The 13,112-nt window shown below is 42.7% G+C and overlaps 1 protein-coding gene across 1 annotated transcript in view; it reads left to right on the top strand.

The window, feature by feature from the left end:
* HPSE2 (heparanase 2 (inactive)) overlaps window positions 1–13,112 on the top strand; it is a 479,085-nt gene that overhangs the window by 392,993 nt on the left and 72,980 nt on the right. Inside the window, exons 8-9 of the mRNA XM_075351599.1 lie at window positions 298–404; window positions 9,542–9,656. Coding sequence (XP_075207714.1) covers window positions 298–404; window positions 9,542–9,656 — 222 coding nt within the window. The remainder of the gene's footprint in view (window positions 1–297; window positions 405–9,541; window positions 9,657–13,112) is intronic.

Here is a 13,112-nt window from a genome sequence, read left to right as displayed (position 1 = left end):
TCTTCATCAGACACAATAGATTCTTGAGTAGGAATATGCCTTTAAGATGGTGACACTGTCAAAATCACCATGAGATCTATAGATAAATCAGATTGCTGTTCTGTATAGATATAATGGTGCAGTATAGCAGAGCGTCTGACACGCAGGGGAGGAGGGCACCTCTGGTATACTGCAAGGTACTGCTACATATTACAGATATAGGTAGAGATGTCCAACCACAGAGCTCCACAGCCTCCTTATACTGCCATCAAGCCTCTTATTGAAACTGACCAAGTGTATTGTGTGCTTTATATACAGGTGGTGAATATGCACAGCCCGGGGAAGAAGGTATGGCTCGGAGGAGTGGGCGCGCCATGGTCTAGAGGAACAAACAACTTATCTGATACGTATGCAGCAGGGTTCCTGTAAGTAAAAATGGTCCCCTTAAGCTATGTGCGCACGTTGCGTTTTTTCATGCATTTACGCAGCGTTTTAAACTGCATGCGTTCTGTGTCCCCAGCAAAGGCTATGAGAATTTAGAAAATTCCATGCACACGTTGCGTTTTAAAACTCAACGTTTTGCATGCCAAATTTTTGACAAAATCGATGAGTTCCAAAAAGCAACATGTCACTTATTTTGTGCGTTTTGGATGCTTTTCCCTTTCTGTCTATGGTAGAGCAAGCATCCAGAACGCATGAATTCTACATTCAAAATACATCCAAAACGCAGCGCTTTGGATGCGTTTTGAAACGCACATGCAGTGACAAAACACTGCAGAATATTTGACACACCAGAACGCAACGTGCACACATATCCTTACAGTCTATAAAAGCAGCTCCATATTTTCAATTAGAGATATAGGGAAATGAACTAGTGAATTTTATGGCTAACCGTGGCATTGCAGTAATCAGGGGAATGTATAGTACTATTGAGTTACGCCTTTTTAGATTCCCATGCAAGATTTTTTGGGCATTTTGGGATGTGCACACTGAGTCTTTTTAATGAGTTTTTGGAGCAGAAACTTTACAAAACCTCAAAAACTTGGAGCTTTGATTTATTGCCTATGTGCACACTGAGTTTTTCAAGCGAAAACTGAGAGGAATCTCTTAAAACATGCAAAACTCCTCAAAAACTTGGAGGTTCTGCTCAGTTTCTTCTAACAAAAAACCCTCAGCAAAATGACTCTGTATGCACATACAGTTTGTGTGAAGTCTCTAACAAAATCTGAACAGCCATCAACTTATTAGGGTATGTGTATGTGGCACCCCTGCGGCTTCAGGCGTCACAGGATACTGTACCTCACCCGAGGTGTAGTATTCATCTCGGATACGGAGGAGGTCATCACTGGAACACCACCAACACTCTCAACCAATGCGTAACACGGGAGATTTTCCACTGGAACTGGGCTAGGGAGGGTGCTGGGGGTGGCCATCGAGGGGTAATGGTGCCCACTGGTTCGGGGACCCGGAAGGTGGGGTACCAATAGGGGGGATTAGGAGCTATCTCATACACTCGGTAAGTTAGCAGCGGACAGTGTCTGAGTGAGGTCGGACTCAGGAACCGACAAGCAAGCACGGACACAAATAGTCAGGGGCCGTGGACTGCAACTGAAGGCTCGACCCGGGTTCTAAGGAAGAAGGGGAATCCCAGGGTTCACGGGGAGTGCAGAAGGCATCCGTGACACGTTCCACGGCCCAGGAGCTGGGGTGGAGGGAAACCGGTGGAAGGTGACACACAGAAGGAAACACAAGCCACGACCTCCGAAGTATCTGGGATCAGCTGAAGTCCAACACAGCGCAGCCTGAGACTCCTACGGCGGTGTGCTTCCAGTGAGTAAAGACCTTAAACTGCACCCTCTGTGTCATCCCATTACTGCCGGCGCTTCCAACATCGCGCCCCTGCGCCATAGGCGACTGCTACTCCCAGCATCCTCCCTGGGGCATAGCTCTGCCTGTTGAGAGCTGTAACACCCAAGCTGCATCACCATCTGCCCCAAAAGAGAGAGACTTTCCGCAGCCGCGGCTAATAATTGGCCGCACACCACAGGTGGCGTGGCGTCACGAATAACAACTCCCAATCCCCATCCCCATCTATATTGACACCACCAGGCCAGGCCACTGTGACACCCCAAACCGACACCGGCCCGGTGACGAGTAATCCCAGAGACCCCGTGGGCTCGTCATGCACACAAAATGTTTGCTTTTGGGGTTTTTTTGGAGCAGATCCCTTCTTGCTTAAAATAAAATGTCTCCATCTTCTCCATTCTGGGAGTCCATGGAAATCGGACTGCACTCAGATGTCATCCGAGTGCAGTCCTGGGCCCCGGGAGGGTATGTGAAGCACACTGCAATCGTGGAATAAAGGTTTTCCAAAACCAGAAGACCAATTATAGAATGGGGGTTCTACATGAGCCCTAAATATTTCACAGTTGACTTCAGCCTTTCCCCCACACGCCTCCATGTTTGATTTTCACCTCTTCACCTCTTTGAGCTCAGGCGCACACACAGCGCAATAGTTTGGCAGCGGCCGCCGTGTAACATCTGTGCGGTATCACAGATCGCACTCTACTCTTGTTGGGATACGGGCCATGTTACTCGCAGGAAATCTCTCCCTTTTGTGCGAGCGCCATTGTAGCACACATGCAAAAGCAATTTGGACACAGATTGCAATTACAGCACCTCTGTTCACACAACTTACCCGGTGTCAGCCCTCGCTAATCACATCCTTTGAGTTCGTTAGCTCTTCGACAAGTCCTAAGGAAAAAAAAAAAAGCATTAACCCTTTCCCGAATCCACAAATGCTGACTGCATCTGCATACCGTTGCTATAAATAATACTCCGCATCTGGAGCGTTTTATAGCAACGCAGCTGTTTATGGCTTCTCTAGTCCCGCATTTATATCATTAGACTTGGTATTTATTAATGAGCCCGCATACATAAAATAGAAAGACAGATATCAAAGGTATCAGGAGAGCCCTTTTCTTTATGATCTTCACAAGTTCGGGAGAAGGGAAGGGCAAGCGGCTGCCAGATTTGTACACGTTGCCTCTAACTAAGCAATAAAGCCTGAATGTTGGCATCGGGGACGCAGTAAATGAACAAACTGAGAAAAGGATTAAGGAGCTGTCGTTAAAACACACTTCACGGTGACTACTTGATGTGAGCCCCGGGGCCACGACAATTATTTTTGTGTAGATTTCTTCGCTGATCAGAAGCTCTTTAAGAATTTATTAGTAGAAAATTATACCTAACACCTCGGGTAACTGGTTTCTGCCTCCAAATTGATTCCACGGGAGGTCGTTTAAAGGGGCTTGTATTAGTCCTAAACGGTCAGGCAGTGTTCTCTGTACTGTCTTATCAGAGGCTCCGGAGTTAACCCTGTAATGTGATTGCGGTAAGATAGACCAGGTGATTGCATGGCCACAAAAAAACCCAAATCTGACCAGCACCTCCTAATAAAATGAAACAAATGTGAACAGGTACAGCTAAAAATAAGGTCCATGTGGAGCCGAAACATTGCATCTATTTTGCATATGGGAGAATAAATCACTGTTGCTTTTTTTTTTAGCAACTTATTGCAGTGCTGCCAATCTTTAATCAATGTTTTGAGGATTTTTGTTCAAGATCTTGGCATTTTTACCCTTTTTTTGGCTATTATGATTATTATTATCATCTAATTTAACGATCATCTAAATACTGTATCTATATCAATCTGTCTAGCTCTACGGTATTTATCTATTATCTACCTATCTATCCATCCTAATATCTATCTATCTACAGTCATATGAAAAAGTTTGGGCACCCCTATTAATGTTAACCTTTTTTCTTTATAACAATTTGGGTTTTTGCAACAGTTATTTCAGTTTCATATATCTAATAACTGATGGACTGAGTAATATTTCTGGATTGAAATGAGGTTTATTGTACTAACAGAAAATGTGCAATCCGCATTTAAACAAAATTTGACCGGTGCAAAAGTATGGGCACCTCAACATAAAAGTGACATTAATATTTTGTAGATCCTCCTTTTGCAAAAATCACAGCCTCTAGTCACTTCCTGTAGCTTTTAATGAGTTCCTGGATCCTGGATGAAGGTATATTTGACCATTCCTGTTTACAAAACAATTCCAGTTCAGTTAAGTTGATGGTCGCCGAGCATGGACAGCCGCTTCATATCATCCCACAGATGTTCAATGATATTCAGGTCTGGGGACTGGGATGGCCATTCCAAAACATTGTAATTGCTCCTCTGCATGAATGCCTGAGTAGATTTGGAGCGGTGTTTTGGATCATTGTCTTGCTGAAATATCCATCCCCTGCGTAACTTCAACTTCGTCACTGATTCTTGCACATTATTGTCAAGAATCTACTGATACTGAGTTGAATCCATGCGACCCTCAACTTTATCAAGATTCCCGGTGCCGGCATTGGCCACACAGCCCCAAAGCATGATGGAACCTCCGCCAAATTTTACTATGGGTAGCAAGTGCTTTTCTTGGAATGCCGTGTTTTTTTGCCTCCATGCATAACGCCTTTTTGTATGACCAAACAACTCAATCTTTGTTTCATCAGTTGACAGGACCTTCTTCCAAAATGTAACTGGCTTGTCCAAATGTGCTTTTGCATACCTCAGGCGACTCTGTTTGTGGCGTGCTTGCAGAAACGGCTTCTTTCGCATCACTCTCCCATACAGCTTCTCCTTGTGCAACGTGCGCTGTATTGTTGACCGATGCACATTGACACCATCTGCAGCAAGATGAAGCTGCAGGTCTTTGGATGTGGTCTGTGGATTGTCCTTGACTGTTCTCACCATTCTTCTTCTCTGCCTTTCTGATATTTTTCTTGGCCTGCCACTTCTGGGCTTAACAAGAACTGTACCTGTGTTCTTCCATTTCCTTACTATGTTCCTCACAGTGGAAACTGACAGTTAAATCTCTGAGACAACTTTTTATATCCTTCCCCTGAACAACTATGTTGAATAATCTTTGTTTTCAGATCATTTGAGAGTTGTTTTGAGGAGCCCATGATGCCACACTTCATAGGAGATTCAAATAGGAGAACAACTTGCAAGTGGCCATCTTAAATACCTTTTCTCATGATTGGATACACCTGCCTATGAAGTTCAAAGCTCAATGAGGTTACAAAACCAATTTAGTGCTTTAGTAAGTCAGTAAAAAGTAGTTAGGAGTGTTCAAATCAAGAAATTGATAAGGGTGCCCATACCTTTGCACCTGTCAAATTTTGTTTAAATGCGGATTGCACATTTTCTGTTAGTACAATAAACCTCATTTCAATCCAGAAATATTACTGAGTCCATCAGTTATTATATATATGAAACTGAAATAGCTGCTGCAAAAACCCAAATTGTTATAAAGAAAAAAGGTTAACATTAATAGGGGTGCCCAAACTTTTTCATATGACTGTATCTATCTATATCTATTTATCTAGCTATATCTTAATATATATCTTTTTTTATATATATATATATATATATATATATATAAAATCTCTTAATATTGATCTATCTCTATCTATTTATTTATTTATTTATTTACTGATCATCTAGTATATATCTATAGTGCCTTGCGAAAGTATTCGGCCACCTTGAATTTTTCAACCTTTTCCCACATTTCAAGCTTCAAGCATAAAGATAAACATTTTCATTTTATGGTGAAGAATCAACAACAAGTGGGACACAATTGTGAAGTTAAATGTATTGCTTATTTAAACTTTTTAAAAAAATAAATAACTGAAAATTGGGACGTGCAATATTATTCGGCCCCTTTACTTTCAGTGCAGCAAACTCACTCCAGACGTTCATTGAGGATCTCTGAATGATCCAATGTTGTCCTAAATGACTGATGATGATAAATATAAGCCACCCCCGTGTAATCAAGTCTCCGTATAAATGCTCCTGCTCTGTGATAGTCTCAGTGTTGTGTCTAAAGCACAGATAGCATCATGAAGACCAAGGAACACAACAGGCAGGTCCATGATACTGTTGTGGAGAAGTTTAAAGTCGGATTTGGTTAGAAAAAGATTTCCAAAACGTTAAACATCCCAAGGAGCACTGTGCAAGCGATCAAAGTGAAATTCAAGAGGGCTGAATACTTACGCAAGGCACTGTATCTCTATCTATTCTACCTCTATCTACCCTAACATCTATTTATCTATATCTATCTATCTCTATCTATAATCATATTAATTCTTTTTAAAGGGAACCTGTCACCAGATTTTACCCAGGCCTCCTTTACACGTGCATACAAAATACATACGTGAAAAAACTGAACCGGCGTCATCAGTGATTTTAATCCATGTGCCAGCAATGTGTCATTAATGTATTATCCATATGTCATCCATGTTTTTCTAGTGTACTTTGTTTCCACACTATGACTATTTGACCCTGTGGTGTTCCTTTATTACATGGCTCACTAGACTTAGTATTTATTACTCAGCTCATGGAGCAAAGATGGGTTAATGTGGTTAGTTTCCCAGGTGGGTGGGTGTGATAAAATCCACCTACCTCATTATTGATTATAGGGAAAATGCACCTTCATATTAATGTATGTTTATTCTTCAATAAAAATTAGTTTTTATATTGGAATAAGTCTCCACTAGTGTGTTTGCACTAAGTAATAAATTGTCCGGGAGTATATTCTATAAATATTGTCCATACAGGGGATTGTGACTGTTTTCACTATGACAAAATTGCAAAACTTTATTTTCCCCCTTTTGTCTATGATCTATTTGATAATGTTTTTCTGGTGTGTCTAAAGAAATAAAGATATTACAAAGCTTCTCGTATACTTTCAATATTAAACATGCACAGCACATAGGCGGCACATGGACTGTACATTAATACTCTCCATGTGCTGTATGTGTTTAGCACGGACTGACAGACCTGTATTGGCCCTTATCATTCATGCTGCCAGAAAAAAAAGACATGTGAGCAGCACCATAGGTTATAATGGGTATGTGAAAAAAACAGAAACCACACATACTGGACACACGAAGATTCAAAGGAGGCCCAATAAAAAGCCACCTATTTTACAGCAGTAAATTAATTTGTAATCTGTATAAACCCCCAACTCCCTTTGTTTATCCAAACAAGTTACCTTTCCTATTTCCATTATATGGCTGTCAAGGCAAGCTGACAATCCAGTGGCACTGAGTGTTAGTAAATCCCACAGATTGGCAGTACGTGTTGTTATCTGACAGTTCCCTGTTTCTGCAGCAGCGGACTCTAGGACCTGGGAATCTGTCCGTTTTTCCTCTCTGTTGCAGCCTCTGACTTCCTTTATATACCTCACGATCGGAATATTTGGGTGCAGTTTATATTTTGTTCCGTGCTGAGCTGTAGGGAGGTTGTCTTCTGTTGCTCCAGACTCCTGTAGTTGCTGCAGCTCAGGGCTCTAGTGATAGCTGTTGTGTTTCCCTTGTATTGTTGGTCCCTTGTGTCCTCCTTTAGTGATAGTGGTGTTGATGAAGAGCTCATACCCTCCATCCTTACTTGGGGCCCATTTGCTAGAGTGAAATAGGGCCCCAGGTATTCCAGCTCGGCGACAGGCGGGTGAGTTGCAGGTTGTAATCAGGGGTTATCACTTCCCCATTGCCTAGCTATAAGGCATACCTTCCCCCTTCCTGTGTGTTGTTCTTTACAGCCGGTACAGCTTCTATCCCCAGCCGGGACAATGGAACAGTCCAGTCCGACGATCTTTGCTAAGTGTTTACATTATTCCCGCAGTTGTCATCCTCTTGCCTTTATTTACATGGATGACGCGTCCTACATTATTTATCCAGCTCTGGCAATCTTACCCTTGCGCAGCTGAAGCGTAGATCTGCGCAGGCGTGTTGCACTCTTCTATGCCGAGGGCAGAGCAAGGCACTGTAATGCGCATGTGCCGGCTTTACTGGTGGGCCATAGACTCTCTCTGTTCTCTTTCATCCCACGCACATTACAGCACTTTGCTTGAACCCCTGCGCAAAGTCTGCCTATAGAGGTCTGTGCATCAGCTGCGCAGTAGCTAGATTTGCTCTGTTGTTTGGATGATGTAGGACGCGTCAACTACATGGATCAATCAAGGCAGAAGGATAGAGGAGGCGCCAAGCAAATAGCATTGATGCCCATCAGACCGGATCACACCATACGAACATGTAGTTATAACAGATTTTGTTTAGACATGCAGAGGGAGTTGAGGGCTGATATAGAGGTTGCTGGACTCCGGTAAAAGAGGTGTTAAATGTGGTGTCACGGGGTATATACTGACAGAACAGGGGCTACTTGGATGGCCCTCAGACTCGAGACCCTGCGCTATGTTTTATCTCGGAGGTAGGCTTGATGGTAACTAGGTTCGAGCCCCCAGCATTACCCTGACTCCTGTCTGAGCCCTGATCTTACTCCCCCCACCCTGGGAGCAGAACAGAAACCCAGTATCAAAGCCCCACAGAAATAACATGAACAAGGAAGAACGAAAACTCGTACACACTGCACTCAAATGCAAAGGAGAGACAATATGTGTACAAGGGAATAAAGAAAAGGGAAGAAAAGGGTAGGAAGCAAATGCACAACAGGGGAACTTCCACACCACGCAGAATAGCGACTGTAGATCACCGTGAAGTGGATAACCACTGAGCCCAGGATTGCTGGAGCTATGCTGAAGCTATCTTATGTGATCTCCTACTACACTACTTAGGCCGAAGCCACATGGGGATTTGTACGAGTGCTCGCATGGCACTCGGCTTATGCTCACAGCACAGCGGGAGCCGAGTGTCATGCGACTGTTGTCCGATCGTGCGATCAGACCACAGTTGCAGAAGGGGGACCGGCGCTGTGGAGGGGATCTCTCAATCTCCTCCACTGCCGGCTGAGATGAGATTCGCACTGCTCTCGCATTACAGAGCAATGCGATGTTTCTCTCACCCCATAGACTTGTATGGGTGCGAGTAGAACAAGATCGCATTCCACCTGCAGCATGCTGCGACTGTTTTCTCAGTCCAATTAGGGCTGAGAAAATAATCGCTCATGGGAGCTGCCCCATAAAGTAACATTGGTCCGAGTGGAAGGCGATTTTTTATCGCATTCCACTCGCACCGTTTTTCTTCCCGTGTGTACTAGGCCTTAGCCGTAAAGAGAGACCAGCTGTGGATTGTAATCAGCAACCTGACTCTCAGAAGAGTTGGACACTGCTCCAAAAAGCATAAACTCCTATACGGATGGGAGCAGTGAGACAACTCAGCCGACATCCAGCAGAGTTGAGCACTTAAGAGAGACCAGGCTGCATGTTGGATGGGCAATGTGAACAGAGTCTGACGCCGTACCTGTAATCTGTGAGTGCAGACAGCACATGCCAGGTGGTGGCTTTAGTTTATATTGGGAAATCTGGTGACATCTTCCCGTTAAATCTAGTAGATCATGTACATGTACACCGTCACATACTGTCATGTTCGGCAAAGTAGAATATGTCAGTAAGCAGGTCGATTTTCTCTTATATCCCCGTTTAGAGATACTTGGTGTCGTTTTCCAGTGACGCATTGTTTTGTTTTTCTGTTTGTCTTGATTTAGGTGGTTAAACACATTAGGAATGTCGGCCAATCAAGGAGTCGATGTTGTGATCAGACATTCATTCTTTGATCATGGATACAACCATCTGGTGGATCAAAACTTTAACCCACTGCCGGTAAGGTTATAATAATAGTAATGATGATTTGATTACATGTATCTCTTCGGATAATAAGGTCATACAATTGTATCCTGTCCAGGGAAACTTGTAGCTTTTGATGCTATGGGCATAATGAAAATTATTATCAGACCGTATTCAGTACTTGTACTTTGGATCTATCATATTACAGTCAAATCTGTGGGTGGATTTAGCCAGTGGCGGGGAGATATTTATACGCTGATACCTTATAGTCTGATTTCTACATTGCACACAATGGTACTTTCTTTGAAATCTTCTATATAGGAGTTGCCCACTTTCAGAAAACCTTTTTTTTTTTTTTGCATAAGTGGCAGTAAGTCTAAAAAAAAAAGTATTACTTTCCCTCCTCGGGTCCAGCGTCTCCACTACTTCCCCGGTGTCACAGTCGTCTCTTTGACAGGCTCAGGCTGTGAATCTCTTATTACCATCTGAGACTCTAGACATTTTGGCATTCACTGGGTTAATGTCACTTTTCTTGCTAGCAGCCAGCTCATTACCCCTGACCAGGTATTTCCGCTGATGACCACTCCCAACCTGTAAAAATACCCTCTACTCCCAGCAGAGGGTGCTGGTTATTCAGAATTCATTCTGGAGCGAATGGTGTGAACGTAACCCTGTAGTTTAGTTACTTTCTCCTTACCCTATTTACCCCCGGGCACCTTTTATAGTCCTTCTGGTGTTTGCTTTTGTCTGAGTGAGTTTTTGTTGTCCCCTCTGCCTCTGTTGTTTGTCGGTGGGGTTTTGGGACTACTGTCCCGGCCCGACCCTTGGGTGGTGAGTGTGGAGAGTGTCATATCAGGGTCTTGAACAGGAGATAGGGACATGCTGGGGACCCAGACCTCACTACCATCTACTGTACCTCTGGGTTGAGGGTCAGCTCAGGGTGCTATTAGTCTGAGGGCCAGTGCAGGAGTCTCTATCCAGTCACATCATAATCACCAGCGTGACACTCGGTCTCTGTTGTTTGGCTGCAGCGCTGATGTCACGGCCGACCACAGACGATCGTTATTTGTCCTATATGCTGCAATAGCTTTGCAGTAAATATTACAAATGATCAAATGTCCCAGGGGACTCAAATATAACGTAAAAAAGTAATATGAATTTTTTAGAAAATGCAAAAAATAAAAATAAGAAAAAATGTAAAATATTTGAATTACCCCTTTCCCAATTAAAAAATGATAAAAACATCAAAAAAAGTCGATAAAATTCTGATCTATTAAATTATAAGACTAACTAATGAATTCCATACACACCCATGGAGAAGAAAAAAAAGATTGAAATGCCTTGAAATTCCGGAATTGCCTCAGTTCTTTCAGTATACCTCCCCCTCAAAAAAATGTGATAAAAAACAATCAAAATATATGCACACCAAAACAGATTCAATAAAAAGAGCAGCATCCCAATAAACACATCCTCCACCAGGTTTATCGAAGGGCAGAAAAAAATATATGGGTCTCAGAAAGTGGCTACACAAATCAAGTGTATATTTATGTAAAAAGTTCTGAACTTTTCTTTATCCACTAAAATATATATATAAAAAAAACAACAAAACAATGGGGTCTGACATTTTGCTTGCGTTACTCTGTTTGTAACAGCCACATAAGATGCCTCATTGACTTCTATGGGAGATTGTTGTAGGCATGCATTTGGACATATACAGAGAACATTTTGCCTGGAGGGGCAGGAGATGAGCTGTGACCATCACCTATTATGAATAGTGGATTGTATGTTATTTGTATATAAGTGATAACTTTCATTACAATCTTGTCCGTGTTAATATGGGATGACTGCAGAAAAAGCATCTTGTCATGCTAGGTACAGAGAAGTACCAAGCGAGCAGGGAAAGGAAAGGGAAGGGGACCTCTTTGTCTAGGGAAGGGGGAGATGGTGACCCATGACCAAACCTACTGGGGTCCCTCACCATCCTAGATAGGTTCTGCACCTATGCGCTGAGCCGGATACCTGACCCTAGGAATCCCTAGTGCTGGACCCTAAATAGTGAATGGATGGGATGAGCTCTTTTTCAACCCCACTAAACACTATAGATGACACAAGGAAAACACATGGGGAACATACATGAACTACTTATCTACAGATGACACAGGTAGAAATTCAGCAAAGTTTTCAGCAATGATACCACAGAGGAGTACAAGCCACCTACTTGCAACCAGAGCTAGAACGGACTGAATAATATCACCAGCATCAGTCCAGGAAGCTAAGAGTATTTAAGCAGCAAGAGAATATTGATGATCAGCAGCTGGGTGGAGGTGAGCGCCTACTGGGTCCAAAAGGGGAAGATATGAAAATCCATCAGGAAACCTACCATCTACCGATGAATACTGACAGCAGGAACAATGGAAAGTCAGGGAGCATTCCGCACAGCCAAATGCTGTGACCTTCTATGGCCAGAAACCATATGACTGTCTGATTCCCATGACACATCTTTACAGAAAAGCACATTTTCAGTATGTTTTGCAGTCAGTGTGAAAACTGCAGAACGTCAGCATTTTTTGTGTAGATTATGAAATGGAAAATAAAAAATAGTGAAAAATGAATTAAAAAACATATTTAACTTTAAAAAACTTTGTTAAATAATGGGTGATTTTCTGAAGTCTTTTTTACCCCCATTTAAATGGTAAAATTCCAGGTGCCACTAGAGCGAACAGATGCATACTGCATATTGTTTATGGATTTAAAGGGTTGTCCAATGCCAGAAAAAAGATCTTCACTAGCAAATGTACGCAGCATTGAAAAATACTAATGCAATACCCACTACAGATGTAGATAAAGGAACATCACAAAACAGCATGCGACTGTAGGGAGTACAGAACAGGAGAAGGACTTGGGTATTCTCATTACAAATAAGCTGAGCAGCAGCACTCAATGTCAGGCAGCAGCTGCTAAAGCAAACAAGATTATAGGGTGTATAAAAAGAGAGATTAGATCCCGTGATCCCAACGTATTGTTACCCCTCTATAAATCACTTGTAAGGACACATCTGGAATATGGGATCCAGTTTTGGGCTCCACATTTTAAAAAGAATATTGAGAAGTCGAATATTGAGTCGGTTGAAAGGCGGCAACTAGACTACTACAAGGAATGGGGGCCGCCCATATGATGAGGAATGGAGGCCGCCCGTATGATGAGGAATGGAGGCCGCCCATATGATGAGGGGTTAGAAAACTTGGATTTGTTTAGTTTAGAAAAAAGACGTATCAGAGGAGATCTCATTTATATGTATAAATACATGTGTGGTCAATACGAGGGACTGGCACATGACTTATTCCTTTCAAAGACAATACTAAGGACCAGAGAACACTCACTGAGAGTGGAAGAAAAGCGATTCCGGCAGCTAAATAAGAAAAGGTTCTTTACAGTTAGAGCAGTCAGACTGTGGAATGCCCTAACAGAAGACGTAGTAACGGCAGATAAACA

This window comes from Anomaloglossus baeobatrachus, chromosome 5, assembly GCF_048569485.1.
Source record: "Anomaloglossus baeobatrachus isolate aAnoBae1 chromosome 5, aAnoBae1.hap1, whole genome shotgun sequence".
NCBI lineage: Eukaryota > Metazoa > Chordata > Amphibia > Anura > Aromobatidae > Anomaloglossus > Anomaloglossus baeobatrachus.
This window is presented reverse-complemented; position numbering and strand designations above follow the sequence as displayed.